At 48.9% G+C, this 21,267-nt stretch overlaps 1 protein-coding gene and 1 pseudogene across 2 annotated transcripts; one reads left to right on the top strand and one right to left on the bottom strand.

Annotated features, from left to right (window-relative positions):
• Nucleotides 1-4,808: 4,808 nt before the first annotated feature.
• On the bottom strand, nt 4,809-16,421 carry LOC118650884 (keratin, type II cytoskeletal 73). Of its 2 annotated transcripts, none has more exons than XM_036299381.1 (9): nt 15,396-16,421; nt 13,670-13,884; nt 12,821-12,881; nt 12,056-12,151; nt 11,157-11,321; nt 8,873-8,998; nt 8,273-8,493; nt 7,291-7,325; nt 4,809-6,537 (listed from the first exon to the last, which is right to left on the bottom strand). In XM_036299381.1, the coding sequence occupies exons 1-9, from the start codon at nt 15,840-15,842 to the stop codon at nt 6,290-6,292; spliced, it is 1,614 nt and encodes a 537-aa protein (XP_036155274.1). In that variant the 5' UTR covers nt 15,843-16,421; the 3' UTR covers nt 4,809-6,289. The 2 variants fall into 2 exon arrangements, with proteins under 2 accessions (XP_036155274.1, XP_036155273.1); XM_036299380.1 differs by having other exon boundaries at nt 4,809-6,540; nt 15,396-16,420.
• Nucleotides 16,422-17,298: 877 nt separating this feature from the next.
• Nucleotides 17,299-20,168, top strand: LOC118650891 (annotated as a pseudogene).
• The last annotated feature ends 1,099 nt before the right edge of the window (nt 20,169-21,267 follow it).

Below are 21,267 nucleotides of genomic sequence, written 5' to 3'. Positions count from 1 at the left end.
CCCCAAGCTCAGCCCAGGCCTTGGCACCAGGGACACTCAGGATGAGTGTGAAAGAGATTGGTGCTTAGGATGAGGCTCATTGCTGTGCCCTCTGTTATACCTTGGAGCCTGGGCTCTCTGCGGGGCCCTCATGGAGTAGCCAGAAGGTACCTGGGGGTAATTGGCTGACTCAGCCTCCACTGAACCAATCACAGAGCATAATAACCACCAAGGTGTTTACCTCATGGAGAACAAGGCTGTAGGGGCATCGGTGAATAATGGAGTTGGCACCAGCCACAGATGAGCAGATAGAAGAGTCTGGGGTGTCCTGCATGGGGAAGAGGGTGGGCTTTCTGTGCTGTCTGAGGAGCGGAGGAGCAATGGTAGTAAGCCTGGGTGACCAGCAGACCCTTTAAGAAGCTGAAGGTTATGTTTTCCATTATTTCATAAGTTTTTTTCCCCCTTGACCCATAATTTTAGCCAGTTTTTTTTCCTGCAAGCCAGAAGGGTTTATTAATTCTGGTCATTAATAATACAAAAGTAAGAAGTGGATTAAAATTGGAACAGGGGAAGCTTACATAGGATTGGCTATCAAAGGGAGCCTCTGAAGTCTCCTTTTTTCTGGAAACTTTCTAAGGAGCTGAGACAGCCATCCGTCTAGGACCTCCCCACTTCTGCTCAGGATTAGGGAACAGGTAAGATGACCTTTTCTTATCTTCCCATGAAAGGTTGACTGGCTGCATGAATCAGGAATTCCTCACTACCCTCAACCCGGGCTCACCTTCCTCACAGATTATGAGGAGACAGAAGTGACACATCCAGGTTCCAGAAGCATCAGATGTGTGGGCAGATCAAAAGGTGGCTGGAGTCTGAGAGGAGGGCTCTGCACTGCACCTGCCTCTGACAGCAGCTTGCTGTGTGACCTCGGCCTGGTGACCACCTCTGCACTCGTTCTGGGTGAAAGCAACCCTCTGACACCACAGCTCAGCCATGTAAGATGGAGAAAACCCCTGTCAGTGAGGGTTTGCAAATGCATTGCTTGTTATATTGGGTTTTTTTGCCCTAGAACACTAGCTCTTGGGAAATGTATAAGGGTAGATTCCATGATGGGTTGAAAAACATTAAACCAGTTACTTATTGCAAGACTTTTTAGATTCATTAACATGTTTAGTGCTTTCTGCTACACAAAGGGTGCTGCCAAAGTCAGTGTTTTCCACACACAGGGACTGGAAGTGGGAGTGTGAATAAGGGTTATTTTTTTCTACCTTTAATAGTTTTGCACTATCTAACATGAATATATAATACTGTATATTTATAAATCAGTTATGTTTTTTAAAAAAAACTAGAGAAGAAAAAAAAAAGGAAGGCTGTTTTAGTATCAGAAAGAGAGGAATATATACTTTAAGAAACACTGAGCAAGTTATCTCTGTTTCACCATTAAATCAACTTAAGTTTCCTATATTAAACATACTTACAACATCTAAAAACATGAAGATCTAAGTGTAATAAATATACTGTGCAATCTGATCTGGTTTATGGCAATATGCCCAGGGATACCCTATCAAAACCAAAAGGAGGGTCTTTGCCTGGACTTGAGAACATGCGCCAGCATCGTCCCAGCTCTGCTCAAAGAGAAAGAATTCTCAGGCTGGTAACCAATGTTGGTATCTACCCAGGAAAAGGTTGTGCCCAAAACTGTTGGTGCTCACCAAGTGTCCTTGTTCTCCTCCTTGTTTCCCAGCCTCCTTTGAGGTTCAGTGGGGGATTTGGTCCAGTTAATATGAGTGGTATTGATCAGACTACACAGTATATTTTTTAAAAATATATTTCTTTATTGATTTCAAAGAGGAAGGGAGAGGGAGAGAGAGATAAAAACATCAATGATGAGAGAGAATCATTGATCCACTGCCTCTTGCACCTGCTACTGGGGATCGAGCCCACAACCCAGGCATGTGTCCTTGACCAGAATAGAACCTGGGAGCGTTCAGTCCACAGGCTGATGCTCTATCCACTGAGCCAAACCAGCTAGAGCCACAGTATATTTATTATACTTAGATCTTCATATTTTTAGATGTTGTGTGTTTAAATATAAGAAACTTCTAGGGTGAGGCAGTTAGCCCATGTGCCTCCTCTGTTCTTTCCCCTGTTGCTGTAGCTTTGCAGGCCATGTGGGCCACGTGGTGGGGCTACAAGAGAGAAGAGCCAGGTTCCTGAGACACCCACTGGGAGAACCATGTAGGAGAGCTGCCCCAACCTGCCTTGGACTATGAGTGAGAAATATCAAGTTAAGCCATGAGATTTCAGAGTTTGTCATTGAGGCAGTCAATGTTAATCATCTGAATCGAAGCATAGAAGTTGGAGGGTAGAAATATCTCTTAGTAGCCAATGCTCTTTATCCTTAATTCATGTCCATCACATAATCTTCTGATCACTATTAGATCTTCTCTACTTCCCTTCTCACTTAGCTGTTGAAAGGATACTCTATCCTAGTAATACGAAGAGTGATGATAATAACAATCCTATCTAATAAAGATGGAATATGCAAATTGACCATCACTTCATGACAAAGATGGCGGCGCCCACAGCCAATAAGGAGGGAATATGCAAATTGACATGACAAAGATGGCAGCAGCTGGGTTGGGATGCTTGCATTGTCACCATGGCAACGACACAGGCGTTCCGCCCTGCCCAGTCACTCCGAGACTCTGGGCATTGCGCGAAGGCAGAAGGGGGCTCCGGGCCAGAGCAAAGGTGGAAAGGTGGCTCTGGGCTGGAGCGAAGGTGGTGCTGGCAGCCAGAGGAAGGAAGGCATATTCTTGCACGAATCTTTGTGCATCGGGCCTCTAGTGGTTTAATAGTATACTATGTGTCATTCACTGAATTAAATAATTCTCATATATTCTTTCATTAAATTTAATTCTCATGACAACTTTATGAGGAACTACTATTATTAACCCCTTTTTATAGATGGGAAAACTGAGGCTTGTAAAGCAGAAATATCTTGCCTAAATCACAGTTCATAAGTGGCAGAGGAGGACTGAAACCTGGGTCCATCTGTCACCCAAGATGTTAGCTTCTCCCACAGCTTTACAACACAAAATCCCAGCTCCTCAGCAGACTTGAAAGGGCCTCTCTTATGTGGCTGCTTCCTGGGGAGCCAGCTCCAGGTGCTACCCTCCCTCTCCAACTGCCAACCCTCCTCATCTTCCACCTCACACCCCGGCAATCTGACCTGTTGTCACTATGCTAGTGCTTCTGGCTACTATGCCCACTCCCTCCTTTAGTCTAGGCCCGTGGTCAGCAAACCGCGACTCGCGAGCCACATGCGGCTCTTTGGCCCCTTGAATGTGGCTCTTCCACAAAATACCATGTGCAGGCATGCATGTACAGTGTGATTGAAACTTCGTGGCCCATGCGCAGAAGTTGGTATTTTGTGGAAGAGCCAGTATTTTGTGGAAGAGCCACACTGAAGGAGCCAAAGATCTGCACCTGGCTCGTGAGCAGCTGTTTGCCAAGCCGTAGTTTGCCGACCACTGGTCTAGGCAATAAACTATCCTCTGAAAACGCTGCACATGGACCTCCTCTGTCCAGGACCTCCCTGAAGAGCCCCACTCTCCTCTGCTTCAGTATCTTCTTTTGTTGCCAATATCTCACTGTGGCAGTTACATTTCTTATAGTTATGTCTCCATTAAGGGCATGGACCAAGTTTATATATCACTGTATCCCTGGCACTAACTCATGCCATGTACATGATAGATGACAGTAACATTCATTGAGTTGACCACAATTTCTTCATTGGCTCCAAGAGTGCATTCCCTGAGACTAGTTATTCTGCCAACCAGTTCGCCTTTGGGCAATAAGTCAACTGGCATATTATCCTATATAATAAAAGCTTAATATGCAAATTGTCTCTTCGGGAATTCGACTGACCAGGTGTTCAACCGCTCACAATGACATGCACTGACCACCAGGGGGCAGCGCAGAATGAAGGAAAGCCCTGGCCAGCAGCCGGGAGTCAGGGGAAGGAAGTCCCCAATTGGCCCTGATCTTCGGCCAGGCCTAGGGACCCTACCTGTGCACAAATTTTGTGCACCGGGCATCTAGTTTATATGTTCTCTTTAAAGTTTGAATTTTATGAATTGCTTTGCTAGCAGCTAAACACCTCTTTCAGTGAACTAATGAAGCTAAATTTTGCTTTTTGTTGTTTTTTTTTACCTGTAGCACATCTACAATGCAGCTTTGTGGCTGATTCATGTTCTTTCTTCCCCTCATGTGTTTTTTTTTTAAATACCCACACCCCCTACCCCTCCCCTTTGGCAACCATCAGCTTGTTCTTTATGAGTCTGTTTCTGTCTTGTTTATTCATTGTTTTATTTTGTTAGGTTTCACATGTAAGTGAGGTCATAATGGTATCTGTCTTTCTCTGACTTATTTCATTCAGCATAATACCCTCTAGGTCCAACCATATTGTTGCAGATGGCAAGATTTCATTCTTTTTTATTGCTGAATAATATTCCATTGTGTGTGTGCACATACGCAAGCACCATATCTTCTTTATCCATTCACCGTTGATGGACATCTAGGTTGTTTCCATGTCTTGGCTATTACTAGTACAGCTGCAATGAGCATAAGTGTGCATATATCTTTTCGAATTAGTGTTTTTGTTTTCTTCGGATAAATACCCAGAAGTGGAATTGCTGGATCATATGGCAACTCTGTTTTTAATTTTTAATTGCACCAATATACAATCCCACCAACAGTGTTCCAAGGTTCCCTTTTCTGAAGTCAAGTCTTTGAACCAAAAAGATTGAGGACAAGATTCTGTTTCCACTAACCTTTATTAATCATGAACTTTGTACCAGGCATTGCACAAGACATCCTCATATTGTCTTACTTTAGCCTTACAATGATCTGGGGGTACTATTCCGCCAATTTTATAGCTAAAGAAATGAGGCTCCAACTGATGGCAAGCCGTGCTCATGATCCCCAGTTACTTGCAGAATCTGAATTCAAAGCTATTGACTTGAAGTTTAAGACTCTCTCTGGACCCACCGTGATCCTGTTCAGATGCCTCTGTGAGCACAGCCTGAATGTGGGCCAGCTTCTCACTTGCCTTTTGTTCATGTTGCATCCTGGCAGCAGCAGCAGCATGGCCTGGGACCCATGAGAAGCCTACTGAGCACAGAATGCTTTGGAAGCTGAGTGGTGTGTGTAACAGAGATGGCCCTATGTTTAAACACAACTCAGACACTTATACATTCACATCCATACTCAACCCACTGAAACAGCAACAAGGACCAAGAGAACATTGGTTATTACATTAAAGAAAATCTACCTTTGGCCTTTTCTGGAATGACAGTTATAACTGGAGCCTAGGTTTCTGGAACTGGCCTTCTGCTACCTCTTGACCAGTTTGAAATCTTGCCACAAGTATTGGCTCCCTATCCTTGCTGACAATCTAAATGGTCTTAAAGATTACCCATTCACTGGAGCGTTGGTCTGAGGAAAGCATGACTTAGAAGGTGCATCTGCTGGGGTGATGGGGAACAGAGATGAATCCTGAGCATCACAAAATTCAGTAGAGGTGATGGTGGGATCTGGCAGTTGTGCAAGGATCTCTCTCACTCAGATCTAAAGATACTTAGGGACTCTTTGGAACACACTGGACCTCAGATGCCCAGGCTCCAGGTCATTGACCTCCATGAGGCCTGAGATGAGGATTCCCTTAGGAGAGAGAGCATCCTGTTCCTGAATGAGTTTTATAAGTTTATTGGTGAGACACGGGAAACATGGAGGCGAGGTCTGAACAAGGACAAGAGCTCACATATTCACAGCCTTCCTTGATGGGAAAAGCCTGCAGGGGTACTCCCAGCTATAAAATCTGCAGGGACCATGCAAGGTACAATGTATAACCAGATGTTTCCCCTGAGCTGGAGTTGCTCTCACAGGAGACAGGTCTCTCAGTGCACCTTCAATCATATGTACCCATGGATCACATGGCCAAATAACTCCCTAAACCAGGGCATGGAAGGGGCAGTATGAGGATGGAGGTTACCTTTGAGAAAAAATCCTTCCACTGCAAGGAGAAGGATTCAGGAAGGGGAGGCCCAGTTAAGAGGTCTCTTGGTACAGAGGCAGAGGATGGGCTAGATTCTAGAATCCCGATTCTACATTAAGAAAGACTAAGGCAGAGAAATGGAATAGAGGAGATGTCAGTGGCAAAGAAAACCAAAAGAAAATGTGACAGAGGAGTTTCCTGGAGAAGGGAGTCCAGAGGAAACCAGGGCAAGGCAGACAACTGTCTTTCTCTTTATCTTGTAGTTTTCTTAGTAGGTGAACTCAGAGCTGAGGTCTTCCCAGAGGGATCCTTGAATTCACTTGCACTCCCCAGCCTGGTTTTGGCCTCCCCTCGAGGGCTGCAGTTTCCACTGCCAGTGACACAGCCTCCAGACAGCATGCTGTAGCCAACAGAGCTGGGCCGGTAGCCATAGGTGCCCGTACCACTGAACCCGAAGCCGGCTCCTGTGCCCGCGGTCCCAGCTGTGGAGCTGCTGATGACTGCTGAGGAGGATGGAGGGACAAGTGATAAGTGTGTGTCGCAGAGCAGGGGTGGCCCTGAGTCCCCTCCAACTTCCCAGTCCCAACTAACAGTCCCAGTCTCCACTTTAAGCAAATACTTCACATAAACTGTGGACTTGAGTTGAGTGACACACACTCAATTCCTGGGCAGCTCAAGCACCAGGAGAAGCAGCCCAGATCCCATAGGACCTCCAAATCAGGAAACTTCTCCTTCTCTGAACAAACAGAAATAGCAAGGACTTCCCCTGAAGAACAGATGTTGCCCAAGCAAGTCTTGCATCTAATTTTAGAATCCAGTCTTATTTTTTTCAAAGAATATCCTGATTGGTTCATATAGGGGAGTTTTGCTAGCCTGTCTTAGAAGGAGACGGAGCTGAAGCTGTAGGGCCAGCATTAGAGCTGGTGTGCACAGTGTGTCTATGCCTGATCTCCACTCTCAGTGAGTAGGTGTGATTCTTCCTGCCCCCTGCTTCCAGGCTTCCAGGCTTCCATCATGTGCAAATGCTGAGAGTTTCATCCCAGCATGGGAGAGATTTCGGGGTGGGAGGGAGGGGTCAGGGACCAATGTGAAAGGTCAGGAAATGATGGGAACAGAAGCAGCAGGTCTCCGCTGGGAGGTGATTATGACAGTGGAGCTCGGGCTGTTCCATGGGGGTCCCGGTCACAGGCACCCACTTAGTTTGTGCTTGTTAATGGACTAAAAGCATTCCCCCATAGTCATGAAATACTCACAGATGCTCACAGAGTTGGTGTATTCTCCAGACATCCTGCATGGGGAGAAAAGCACAGGTGACTCCCTCACATGGAATCTGTGCTACCCTCACCACAGCCTGAAAGCCTCGGCCAGACTAGCTCATGTCCAGGCACACATTGCACCTGCATATCTCTAAGCACCTCCCTCTCCATCCTCAGTCTACTCTCCCCACTTCTGAGACTATGAGCTTGCAGCCTTGGAGTCCCCAGTAGCAACACTACCTCCTGCCAAATTTCTCCTTAATCCACTTTTTCATTCCTGAGAGGCTACGGCCTGGATAAGTACATGTGGAAATAGCATCAGGATTTGCCACTGGTGGACTAACTGTATGATTTCAGGACCAGTAACCTGTCCTCTCTGAGTATTTTGTGTAAAATGGTGCTGAGGTAGAACAGGGTTTTTTAAATATCAGTGCTTCAGGTACCACCCTCCCAAGTGTTTCTATGACCATGTACAACTCATACTGTTATATAGCTAGTATTTTCACTGACTCTGCTTTTTATACAAAAATGTATTTCTCTTAAAAGGAAGTATTATATCACCAGGATAAACAGACAACCAGTACCTACTATCTGACCAAACAAGAACAAAGAAGTAGTAATAAAATCAAAATAATAAAAATTAAACAATTAGAAAAATTGTGGCTAGGTGTGTTGTCTGCTCAGAGACTGAACCTGGGTCTATTCTCTTTATTAATAGGGGTATTTACAAGTGGCAGGGCAGTGGCAGAGATGTAATAGCACCATGCAGAGATTTTCTCCAGTCCGAAGACTAGAATGAGAAGAACTGTAAAGGAAATCTCTGTCTCATCAGATCCTGTGCTATTTAAGGCTATGTGGGTAACCTGAAAAGCATCTCCAGCCACTCCATCAGCCTGACCCCCACACTCTGGGAAATTGAGTCAGAGGATTATAAAAGTTCTTCCCCCTCTAACACTCTAAGATCCCTCCCATCACCCACCTGCACTCCTCGCCCTCCAGCAGCTTGCGGTAGGTGGCGATCTCTATGTCCAAGGCCAGCTTTGTGCTCATCAGTTCCTGGTACTCCCTCAGCATGCGGGCCAGCTCCTCCTTGGCCTGATGCAGGGCAGCCTCCAGCTCATCCAGCTTGACCCGGGCATCCTTCAAGGCACAGTCACCCCGCTGCTCGGCATCAGCGATGGCTGTCTCCAGGTTGGAGCACTGAGGGCCAGAAGGTAGCATCCCCCTGAGTTCTAAGGCACCCTGAGCCTCACTTCAAGCCCCACTCCCCCGATCTGTTCAGAGTGGTTCGACCTTCCTCTGTCCTTGCCCACGTCCTAGAGCAAAGCTGCACCCCCATGGTGTTGGGGCTTGTCAACCTGGGACTGTGAGAGGTGGTATCCTCAGACACTTGGCTTCCAATTGTTCCCAGACTTCATTTGGGAGCTAAGTGTGGGGGTTGAGAGCAGGGGGTTCTATTTGAGGACTGGGGTCCTGAGATGGAGAACCAAGAGAAGGAGAGGAAGCAAGGGGGAGTGTATGTGATGGGCAGTCCACCCTTCCCTTGGGAGTAAGCCAAGAGCCCCTAAGTCCCCTTCACCTGCTTCTTCACACTCTCGATCTCCGAGCGCAGCCTTTGGATAAGCCGGGTCAGCTCTGAGATCTCGTTCTTGGTGTGTTTGAGGTCATCCCCATGCCGACCAGCTGCCAGCTGAAGCTCCTGGAACTAGGGGGAGATGGGCCAAAGCAGGGATTTTGACTCAAGGATGAGTAGGGGTCTCCAATTTCACCAGGCCTATCAGCCTCCCACTCAATAATTGGATTTATTTATTTTCCTTAAGCACAATTGCTCTCACTGATGGTTAGATTTGGACATAAGGACTGTTGGAAGTCTCATACTCTCCACACTGAAATTTTATAACACACAACTCCAATTATGGTACTCTTCTGCCTATAGCCCTTCAAAGTCAAGGTCATATTCAACTCCTAGTATGGCATCAAGTTGCTTTGAGATCTGGCATCCACCACCTTCTCCATACTCATTTCTCACAGCCTCTGCCCATCACCTACCTAGCTTTCCACGTGTGCCAAATAGTTCTATGTTTCCTCAATATGCCACATACTCTCAAGTCTCTAAGTCTTTGCATGAACTTCTCCCTCCATCTGGAAAACCCTTTCCTATCCATTCTCTCTTCTTCCCTAGCTGGCTCCAACTCAGTCAGCACAGAATCACTTCCCACAGGATGCCTTCCCTGATCCCTGGTTGGGTGCACCATAGCCCCTGCCACACTAGTCCATAGTTCTTATGGACTGTACTGTGATCACAAGTTTCTAAATCTTTATCATCAGACTCAGAATGACTAGAGGGCAGGCACCTTTTTATTATTGTTATTTATTTCTGAATTCCTAGTACTTAGCACAGAGCCTAGCTAGTGTTCAAAGAGGTCTGATGGATAGAAGAATGAATGAGTAAATGAACCAAAGAGGGAGCTGAAGAGCCGCCCACCTATATTTCCTGTGACTTCCTTCCCTTCACAGTTCAGCTGGGCCCCAAGCTACTGGCAATCTTGCTGGGCATGGAGGAACATTTTGTATATGAGTGGCGGGGATAGAATGACTGTATCTAACACTAGTCATGAATTTTGGATCACCTACACTTTGGGGATTATTCCTAGATTTGATGTCATCGATTGGATAGTCAACAGAGGGTATTCCATTTCTACCCCATAATTTGGCTGAAGGGAAACACAAAAACATATGACATTCAGACCTCTAGTGTCTATGCATTGCTTGTTTCTGTCCCTGGGTGCTTGGCCTTGCCAGTTCTCTCATATCTGGCCCCAGTATGGCCCTAGATTCAGGATTCCTCTTCTGAGACTCTGGAAGGAAAGGGTCTTCTCTCTATGATCCTGTGTTTTATTTTGGGGGGTAATCTTAGGACAAAAAAACACTATGGCAGAACAGGTGGCCTTCTCTTGCTTCTCTGCAAGGCTATGTGAGCACAACTTCCCACACTCTAGCTGGGAGAGAGGCACTGACTCCCCCAGTTCTGACCCATGCAGTCTCCTGAGTGATTAAACCACACAGCCACCCCTGACCCTAGCTTGCAGCAGAAAAGTAGAGGGATTTGGGGCCTGGGAACCTGAGTTGGAACCTTTATCAAGAAGCCCTGGACTGTGGTGTCTACCAGTCTTTGAAAGCCTCCCTTCCTCCCACCCCTGCAGGCCAAATCTATCTGTCCCCAGGGTAGCAAGGAGTGGGTTGGGGGAGGGATAAACAAGATAAAGAGAGTGCGGATTTCCCTTGAGTAGGAGCCTGATAAATAGCAAGGAACAATTAGGAAATTGCCATTTAGATCTGAGAAACCACATTATCTAAAAAATTATCTTCCCACCCACAACCCATTAGAGGAGTTAAGATCTAAGGGACTCAAGCACCCCCTTTATTCTTGGACTTGGACTTGAATGAAAAGGTAGGAGTTACCTAATCTCAGATCACACTAAAGAGACCCCCTAATTTATTATAATTAACAAGGGATTTGAGATGCTAACTGCCCATGTTTTCTTCCTTCCCAGACGCAGTTCAAAACTCTGCCTGCAGAAGCTGTTCCTGACTTGCCCCATCTGATCCTAGTTCCCTAACCTCTGTCTCCTCTGCATTCATGACTCTGTGCCACATTTGTTTGCACTCAGCTGTGTGTGTCCTCCCATGGCTGTCATGTTCTAAGTAGATCCTAAGGGCAGAGCTTCATCTTCCCCTCCCTTTGGGCTTCCACCAGTGTCAGGGAGAGTGTCTTGATCCCAACTAGTATGTGGGCCATGGTGGGTCATGGGACTGGACCAGAGGTCTTAGAACCCTTGACTCTGGAAGGTATGCAGCCTCACCTTGGTCTGGTACAGGGCCTCAGCCTCAGCCTTGCTCTTCAGGGCAATCTCCTCATATTGGGCGCGGACCTCATTGATGATGCTGTCTAGGTCCAGGTTCCGGTTGTTGTCCATGGATAGGATGACAGATGTGTCACTGATGTGGGATTGGATTTGAGCAATCTCCTGCATGGGAAACAAAGAGGCATGAAATGTCTTTTGTGAGCAGAGGAAAGTGCCAAGGTGATGGCCCTATCCCAGCAGGGGAGCCCCTAAACCCTCCAAAAACAGATGCAGCTGTATTCTCCAAAACGTATAAAAATGGACCTCACCAGCCCAGAGGTTCCAACACCACACCTAGAAACTGCTGAGTGGGTTTGAAGCAGCCCAAGTAGAAAACAACCCACATGTCTGTCACCTGAACTGGTTAGAAGTAGAAAAGGTGGGGAGGAAACAAGCTGGACACCACATAAGAGACACTAAGGACACCACAGCCCACAGATGCTTAGCCAACAGGCTGAGGCTTGAAGCCAGATTGTCATAGAATCAGTAGAAAGATTTTGAGGCCTCCCCACCTCCATCCCTAAGGATTTCTGACCAAGACCTGAGGAAGTGCCCCAAGTGACAGAGATAAAACAGGCAAAAATGAGAATGTGCTCCGCTGAAGATCAGTGGGAACTCCTTAAGCACCCCAACTTCCTGGAGGATGTGAGAGCAGGCCACCGGAGGTAGCCTGGGGCTGATGGCACACATCATTTGGAAGTACGAGGGTATATTTCACTCTTGCCTTGGATCTACCAAGTTCCCAGCATCCAAATACTAGACACCTGGGCTCTTAAAGTTACTGATGAGTAAATAACTGCTCATTTACGTCTGTCCTTCTAGAAGACAGAGTTGGGGGTGGGATGGGGGAGCCTTACCCCTTCGTACAGACACTTGAAGAACTTGATCTCTCCATCCAGGGCGTCCACCTTGGCCTGCAGCTCCACCTTGCTCATGTAAGCCGCATCCACATCCTAAGGGAATCCAGGGACCCCCTGACATCACCCTTCTTCAAGTCCAGACAGCGTTCTCCTGGGAACTGGCACCCCAGCACTGACTCGGTGACAGGCTGCCTCAGAGAATGGAGTCAAGACCAAGGGGGCAAGAACCTGACTTCCACCCAGGACTCATTGTGAGACCCTAAACAAGCTCTTGGTGATTATGGAACTCCTTCTGCCCCATCCTAAAATGGGATTGTTTTACTGCCTCTATTTCTCAAAGAGAAGGTACAGGAGGGAGCCCTAGCCCCCCCCCCCCACACACACACACACACATACACACACACACACACACCCGCACACATGCACAGTCTGTCATTCAGACTGCAATTTGCCAGAGGCAGGCAGAGTTGGGAAGCAAACCTATAGCCCCTCTCAAAGCATATCCTGTTCCCAAAGCCAAAGTGGGTATGACCTGGGGATTGACAATCCATGTCTAGGCTCCTGCCCATTTACATAAAACACGAAGCTGTTCTAGATAAACACCAAGGTGTCCCAACATGTCCCAAGCAACAAATCCTTCCATCTGCCTTGGCTCCAGGCCCTTGTAGGGAGCACAGACTTCAGTATCCTCTCTGATGTCACCTCACCCACCCTCCACACTCCACTACTTGGGTAACCGAGGGATATACACCCCCTCCTCACCTTCTTAAGCACCACAAATTCATTCTCAGCAGTTGTGCGCTTGTTTATTTCCTCCTCATACCTGCAGGAAAAGCATCACAGTGAGCAGGGTGTGTGTGTGTGTGTGTGTGTGTGTGTGTGTGTGTGTGTGTGTGTGTTCTCATTATGAAAAGAGAAAGGAGGTGCTCATGTTGTGTATCTTTTAATAGGTATTATTCTACATCTTTGCAATTGTGGGCAGGGTTTGAAGCAATTCCCTCCTGCGCCAGGTGACCAGATGGTTTGGGGTCTGAATTTCCTCTGCTGTCTGGAGAATGAGTAGGTTCTTCCTCCTCCCATTCAGTGTCCAAATTACAGGAACATGACACTGTCTTTCGGCCATGATTCTTGTGTCCGACAACCCCTACCAATAACTCCACCTCATCCTCAAGCATGAGTTCCAAGGCAGCCAGCACTGTCCCCTGGGGTAGGAAGAAGAAGCATGGCCCAAATGTACAGGATCTGAGGGAAATGAGAAAGGAAGCCCAACAGAAATCCAAGCTCCCTGACATGCAGAGGAATTTCCTTGGAACTTAGAGGCAACTCAGGAACCAAGAGTCTGTGGGGCAGGCACACATGAACTCTATCGAGTGAAGAAAAGAGAGAACATGCCCTGGAGGTAGTCTCTGTGAGGACAGTTCTGCCGCTTTCCAAGAGGCTGGCTGTCCCCTGTCCAACTTGCTCAGCTGTCATCTTGCCGGGCAGAAGAGCTCAAGCTGGGTCACTCCCACCTGAGCTCAGTGCTCCTGAGACCAGAGGCAAATGTCCCAGTGCCTGCTGGGAAAACCCAGCCCAGGAGGTGGTCAATCTGGGTGCAGGATCCTTGCTCACCTCTTCTTGTAGTCCTCCACCACATCCCGCATGTTCCTCAGCTCCGAGTCCAGCCTCACCCTGTCCCCCGACAGCGTCTCCAGCTGCTTCCGCAGGTTGCTAATGTAGCCCTCGTACAGGGGCTCCAGGTTGTTCTTGCAGTTGTTCAGGTCCAGCTGCTGCAGCAGCTCCCACTTGGTCTCCAGCACCTGGTTCTGCTGCTCCAGGAACCGCACCTGGAACCCAGATCAACAGACACTCAGTCATGGGGAGAGGCTGTGTGTTTCCTTTTCTGGTTGGTAGCTGTGTTCTCTTATGCTGCATTAGCTTAGAGTGTAAGCCTCATGTCCCTCCCCAGCCAGGCCCTTTGACTGAGGAGTTCTCTTTCTGTGAGAATGCGACACCATCAGGAAGGGCTTCAACATCATTTCCCTCTTATCAAGATACGTCTCCTCTGTATCTGTCCAAACCTGCTTGGACCAATGTCAGTGGTCAGCCTTGGCCAATGCTGACCTTAAATATGTAAACTGACCTGTATTGGCCTTCATGCTCCTGCGTGGCTCGGCTCAGACCCAGTAGCCTGGCCTGTGCTCTGCCTACTCTCTGTCTCCTAGGTCATGGCCTTTCTCAGCCCAGCCAGAGGTCGGTGTTCAACTGACCTGGGGTCTCAGCACCTCCTATGTTGCTTTCATGTCCAAATCTATGATCTCAGAGCATTTCCCCAGCATTCTCAAGTGGCAGTTTATAAATATTATATCATTTCCTTGCACAAAACCCTCTGGTGGTTCCATATCACCTACAGAGTCAAGTCCAAATTCCTACTTATGCTCTTCATAATGGGCCCAGCCCCTCTGCTGCCATTCACCTAACATTCACACAACCCAAGGTGTCCTGCTCTCCAGATAAGCCCTTTATGCTGCATGTGACTGCTCCCTTTCCTACGTTGCCTTTCCCCACCTTCATCTGGCAAACTCCTACTCAGCTTTGACCACCCTACCCCGCTGTCATCTTTGGGAAGCTTCCCCTACACCCTGAAGCTCAGGAAGTCTGCTTCCCAAGACGCTCCTACCTCTTTGTTCATCGGTGGCTCTCAAACTTTAGTGTGCATCAGCATCACCCTGGGGGCTTATTAGAGCTGCACATCCCAAGGCCCCACTCCAAGAGTTTGTGGTTCAGCAGGCACAAAGTGGAGCCTGAGAATGTGCATTTCTAATCAGTCCCCAAGTGAAGCTGATGCTGCCAGTTCAGGGACCATTTTTGGAAACCTCTACTCCAGTACACTACTAATTCCCAGGTGCCTCGCCCTGGGGCCAGCATGTCCGTTTTGGATGTATTACAGGCTCTGAGTCTATCTTCTGACCAGTGTCTGAGCTGGTCTGGGTCCCCTAAGAGGATGAGCTAGGCCCTATGGCATTCTAGACATCCTAGGCTGCCATGGACCTCTCCATTGTCTGGCTTCTAAGTTTCACGTGCCATCACTCTCCTACTTCTCAAAGCGTGCCACTGTCCCTGCCTCCAGGAGACCTTCCCAGACTAAGCTCTCTAACTCCTCCTGCCCCTCTGGCCACCCTGACCTCTCAACACTGATGTCCAGGATTCGTCCAGTTCCTCCCTGCCCAGTCCTCGGCGGTGTCTGCATCCTGGGAAAGTGGCCTGTCTTCCTCTGCCTCAGACTGGGAGCCCCCAAGGACAGTGAAGGTGGAAGAACAAAGGGGCTCTACATTCGGCTTTCTCCAGAAAGTCCCACCTTGTCGATGAAGGAGGCGAACTTGTTGTTCAGAGTCTTGATCTGCTCCCGCTCCTGGGCACGCACTTTCTGGATCTCAGGGTCCAGCTCCACATTGAGGGGAGCCAGGAGGCTCTTGTTGACGGTGACCTGAGAGATGCCCCCTGGAGGGCAAACAGATGGACATGCGGGCCCCAGGGCCACACTGCCAAACATGCTGCCAGCAAAACCGCTGGCCCGGCCCCGGCCAAATCCATAGCCCCCTGTTCGCCCGCTGCCACTGGTCACGTTATAGGAGATACTCCGGGAGCCCCCCAGGCTGTAGAGGCTCCGGCTTCCAAAGCCCCCGCTGAGCCCTTTGACCCCTGCCCGATAGGAAGGCGAGCTGCCCCCTGAGAGCACAGCGGAGCAGCCACTGAAGCCCCCCTTAGCAGCAGCTCCCGACTTGTAGGTGAATTGGCGGCTCATGCTAGAAAATCCAGAGTGCTGGAATAAGAAGCTAATCCTTAGCTGAGATGCAACTCACAAGCCTAAGATCTTGGTCTCCCCCTTTATAGGGCTCGAGAGGAAGCCACTGCCCTAAATTGTGGGTTTAGTTTGCCTGGGAGCAAGAAATCATTTTCTCCCAGCAAAATCAGAGATGCCACGTAAATAACTTGAAAACCCCTAAAGTGATGGGCTTGCAAGCCTTGCTCATGTAATTTGAGTCTTATCTAATCAACCTGGGGTATTTAGCCTGGCCAAATTATGCCTAGAAAGATCTTGGCTGGGAGGTTTGTCACAGACTCAATTGCCCTTCCCCAGGGAGTGGGAAGGGGAGGAGTGGATTGCGGGGGTGCAGAGGGGAGACCTTTAATTGACAGTGTCATCTGTGAGAGATCTCACGACTGTACCAGCCATCAGATGGGCTTCTTCAGGGACCACTTTTATGTGGTTAGGAGGAGACTCCATGACTGAGCTTCCCAGGGTTCCTAGAGATAGTTCTCATGGTGGCCAGGACGATTGGTGATGAGCCAGAACTAGGAATCCAACCCAGCCCTCTGGCTTCCAGCCCCTGTTGTGGCCTCCCAGGCACATCTCCTGCTCTCTGTACTGGTCAGGCTGCCCTGCACACACTGACTTTGCTCCTGCCTCTCCCACCGCCCTCACCCTTGACCTTGAAATAATGGTATTGCCACCATTCATGGTGGCTGACACTGGTGCAGTGCTTTACAGCATTAAAAAAAAAAAAAAAAAAAAAAAGCTTCTGAGGAGGTGGCCTGTCTTCCTCTGCCTCAACTGGGAGCCCCCAAGGACAGTGAAGGTGGAAGAATGAAGGGGCCTCTACATTTGGCTTTCTCCAGAAAGTCCCACCTTGTGTGAAGCTCACTTAACCCACTTGACCTGGGGAGGAGCTTGATGATCCACATTTCACAAATGGGAAAACCAAGGCTCAGATAGTTGAAGACAGCGAACATTTCATGAGCTCTTTCTCTGTAAGAATCTCAAAAGATACAAATTTCCCACAAAACCTAGGTCCAGCCTTGAGGATTCCCTTGGATGGTCTCTGTCTCCACATTCAGAGGGGCCTTACCATGCAGGCCTTACTTGTCTGGCCAAACAGACAGAGAGCCATTCACCTCCTCAGTCATTCATCCATCCACTCATTTAACAAACTTTGATTGAGGTCTGACTCTGTCCAGGGTACTATGCTATGGTCTAGGGTCATAAATTATAAGGCAGTAACCTAGTTTACAATTCTAGGATGAGGGAAGACACTTAAATTTCATTAGATCCTAGACATTACCAAAGTACTCACAATTCCCCAAACCCAAATATATTCATAGTACATAATTTCCTCCATAAAAATGCAATTACTTCACTAGCCAGAGTGCTTGAATGAACAGCTCTCCAATCCCTCTTGTCTATTTCTGTGCAGAGATGATGGCCCCATCCTGTAGTATCCTAATATATAAAAAGCCAGAAGCCATCATGACCTAAATGACCAGATGGATGATCGAACAGCAGGCTCCATTGATCAGGGGATGGCTAATGGGGGAACCGGGCTCCCTCAGGCTCTGATGAATCCGTGGCATGGCGACTGGTGAGCGGGGCGGGTGGAAGACAGACCACTTGGTCCCTCCTCCCAGCCCTCAGACTCCAATCAATCAGTGGCAAAGGTGGGGCTGAACTGGGGACTGGCTCCCTTAATAGTGCTGCAGGTTCAATCTCCAGAGGACAGGACAGGCACCAACAGACCAGCGCTGCTGGCATGATCCCGACAGCGCTGCCACCTCCTGGAACTTGGCCTCAGGCACTGCGGCCGCTTCCCCTCCCTAGACACTCCACAAGGAATAAAGGATACCACCAGCAGCACCAGGGGCGACCAGTGGTGACTGCTCTCCCCATGCTTCCTCCAGGTCACTCAAGCCGGGCCCCCACCCACCCCACTCCAGATGAAGTGTGAGCACTACACACGAAAGGAATGTAGCAAAAAAACAAAAACTGATGACCAAGAGAATGCTGCAGTCAACATCCGGAGTCCAACTCAGGAAAACGGAGAGAAGGGAGAATTCCATAAGTTGGCTGATGCCAAGATATTTCTGAGTGACTGCCTGGCGTGTGATAGTTGTGTGACCGCAGAGGAAGGAGTCCAAGTTTCTCAACAGAACACCAAGGACTTCTTCCGTGTTCTGAACCTTAATAAGAAATGTGACACCTCACAGCACAAGGTGCTGGCAGTGTCTGTGTGTCCTCAGTCTCTGCCTTATTTTGCTGCGAAATTCAGCCTCAGTGTCACTGATGAAGCCAAAAGGCTCTGCAGCTTCCTCAAAAGCCTTGGGGCACACTGTCTTTGACATGAAGATAGCTGCGGACTGCAGCATCCTGAAGAGTCAGAAGGAATTTGTGCGTCGGTACTGCCAGCACCATGAGGAAGAGCCCCGGCTGCCCATGCTGACCTCTGCCTGCCCTGGCTGGGTCCAATATGCAGAGCACATGCTGGGTCACCCCATCACCCCCCATCTCTTCACGGCCAAGTCTCCCAAGCAGATCATGGGCTCTCTGGTGAAGGATTACTTCGCCAGATGGCAGAACCTGTCCCCAGACAAGATTTTCCACGTCATTGTGGCCCCATGTTATGATGAGAAACTGGAGGCCCTTTGAGAAGATGTTCCCACAGCTTTGCATAGTTCCCGGGGTGCTGACTGCATATTAACCTCAGGTGAAATTGTCCAGATAATGGAGCAAAGTGACACCACCATGGACACTCTGTTTGGAGAAATGAAGGAGGAGGAGGCGAGGCTCCACAAGGGTACCAGCTCCGATGGATACCTGGGGCACATCTTTAAGCACATAGCCAAGGAGCTGTTCAATGAGGACATGGGGGTGCTCACCTACTGCATCCTGAGGAACAAAGACTTCCAGGAGGTCACCCTTGAAAGGGACGGAGAGGTTCTGCTATGCTTTGAGACTGGCTTTCGGAACATCCAGAAGTGGTCCTGAAGCTGTAGAGGGGCAAGTTCCCCTGCCACTTCATTGAGGTCCTGGCCTGCAGCGGGGATGCCTAAGCAGCAGGGGTCAGGCCCAGGCGAGGAGGGCATGCAGACAAGGAACTGCTGCAGCAGATGGAAGGCATCTACGCTGCCATCCCCGTGTAGCCCCAGAGACCAGCGCCCACGTTCAGGCGCTGTACCAGGAGTGGCTGGGGCCATGGGGGGGCGGGGCAGAGGGCAACTCCCCTCTGGGCAGAGGCAGCCCTGCACACTGCCTTGCAGGGCTCAGGGAAGCCTGCCAGGACATCAAGTGGTTAAGGTATAGCAGACGCCTGGCCTACAGGCAGCCTGAGGAGGGGTGTCAGATGTGTGAAGAAAAGGTTTAGCATCTCTGTCATTGCTTTGGTTTTCAGAATTCCCTGCTCCCCATCTGTCGGCTCCCTCCCTCTGAGGGGTGCTGTCGTCATCACATGAGAGAAACTGGAATATTGTATCTTGAGAGGATTGCCCCAATGTACGTATCCTTTCATCCGATGATGAAAAAATCCCAAAGAACAAGAATGAAGACAGACTACTGTCCTTTAGGCTTAAAAAAAAAAAAACCCGGAAGTGTCTTGCGAAGAGCTGAAACTTGGTTCTGCCCACACACCTCAGAGAGATTGGATGAGGAAATGGCCCAGTTTGACCCTGATTTTACCCACTTATGTTACTCTTGAAGGTGTCTTTTCCACAATATGAATAAACTGCCACCTTTTGGAATAGACTCATACGAAAGTCTGCATTCCCAACTTTTCTTGAAACAGATCTATGTTCTGCAGCTGTGGCCACCATCCTGAGATCAGGTCCTGTCGCTGGGAATCAGGGGGCACTGGAGTGGAGGCCCCCCACCGTGCCCTTTTACATTCAGGGATTGAGCTGAACTCACTTTGGGGGAGGCCTGGCAAGGGTGACAGGTGTCACAGATGGAAGGATGGAGAATGGAGAGGCAGACACCCTGCTCAGTCCCTCCCTGGGTGGGGTCAGGCAGATGAAGGCTGGCCAGCTCACCCCATAATTGGGTGAGACAGCATCCTCTGTGTCCACCTCTCACCGCATGGGCCCAGCCACTCCCCTCAGCTCCGGGCAGCCCTCTGTGTTCCACGACAGTGCACTCTGCCTCCGCATGCTGCTCGCCCTAAATGAGAAGGAAGAGAGTGGTTGGCCCACAGACAACTACACAGAAAGATAGGGCTCACAGCTGGTGAGCGCAGTGGCAGTGGCAGGAGCCTCTCCTGACTCCATGGCAGCTCTAAGAAGCAGCAAGCTGAGTGGTAAGGAGCAGTGGCATGTAGGCGGGCGGTAAGGAGCGAGGGGTCCTAGACTGCAAGAGGGATTTCCAAATGTCTGCTTAGGCCTCAGGGGGAACAGGCCTAAGCCAGCAGGCAGACATCCCCTGAGGGGTCCTGGACTGCAAGACTATGCAGGCCAGGCTGAGGGATCCTCCCCCTCCAGTACACAAATTTCATGTACCGGGCCTCTAGTATTGTATATTATAACACAATAACATTACCTCTAATACTGTTGTACCAAACAATTGCCAAATTCAACCTTCCCTTCTTTTTTTAATATAAAATAGCTATTTTAAATTAAGAATAATCATTTTCTTAGTCTCAATTTTGCTACCAGCAATGGCACTTGGCAATCTTTTCAGAATTTTTACACTAGGATTTTTACAAAGGATTTGTCCCTTTGCAGTTTCTCCCTAAGGCACAAGTTAAGCCCAATAAAGCTGTGCTATGATGACGATGCTGATTGTTCCAGCCAGAATCACTCCCTAATTGGTTCTTTGCACACACTAGAGTCAAGGGAGACATGAGTCAGACCTGTGTCTCTGCAGAACTACAAACTGCCATCCCAGGCCTTCAGATCGCTCCCTAAGGACTGAAAGCAGGTGCTCATGTGGTGAAGGCCAGCTCAGCAGCATGCTGTGTGAATGTTAACGTGCAGCTAGCCCCTCACCCCACATGACCTTCACTTCCCCTCTCTCACCCTGGCCTTCCCTCCTTGTGAACCTGCTACAAGGCACCCTGGAAACCTCTGGTCACTTGTCAATCCAGCCACTCCTATCTGCCCAGCCTCCCCAAATTGCACCGTTTCTCTGCACTCATTGAGAGTCTGTACCTGTGTTCCACGTGTGTGCCAATCTTCCCCGGTAGCCTGGAAGTTTCTTGAGGATAAGTCCCATCCTCCCTCTAGTCCTTTTTACCCACTGCCCAGAACCATGGGGTGAGGGATTCTCAGGAATTCTTGGAGGGTACAAAAGGCTCTTAGGAGCCCCCTGGAATCATCCCCCCTACAGACAGGACCCTTAGCACCTGTGTTTAAAACTTTCTTAAGTGACTTTTAAAAATAGTGGGCCATTACATTTCACATCCTGCCAC

Source organism: Myotis myotis, unplaced genomic scaffold (genome assembly GCF_014108235.1).
Source record: "Myotis myotis isolate mMyoMyo1 unplaced genomic scaffold, mMyoMyo1.p scaffold_m19_p_3, whole genome shotgun sequence".
Taxonomy (NCBI): Eukaryota; Metazoa; Chordata; class Mammalia; order Chiroptera; family Vespertilionidae; genus Myotis; species Myotis myotis.
This window is presented reverse-complemented; position numbering and strand designations above follow the sequence as displayed.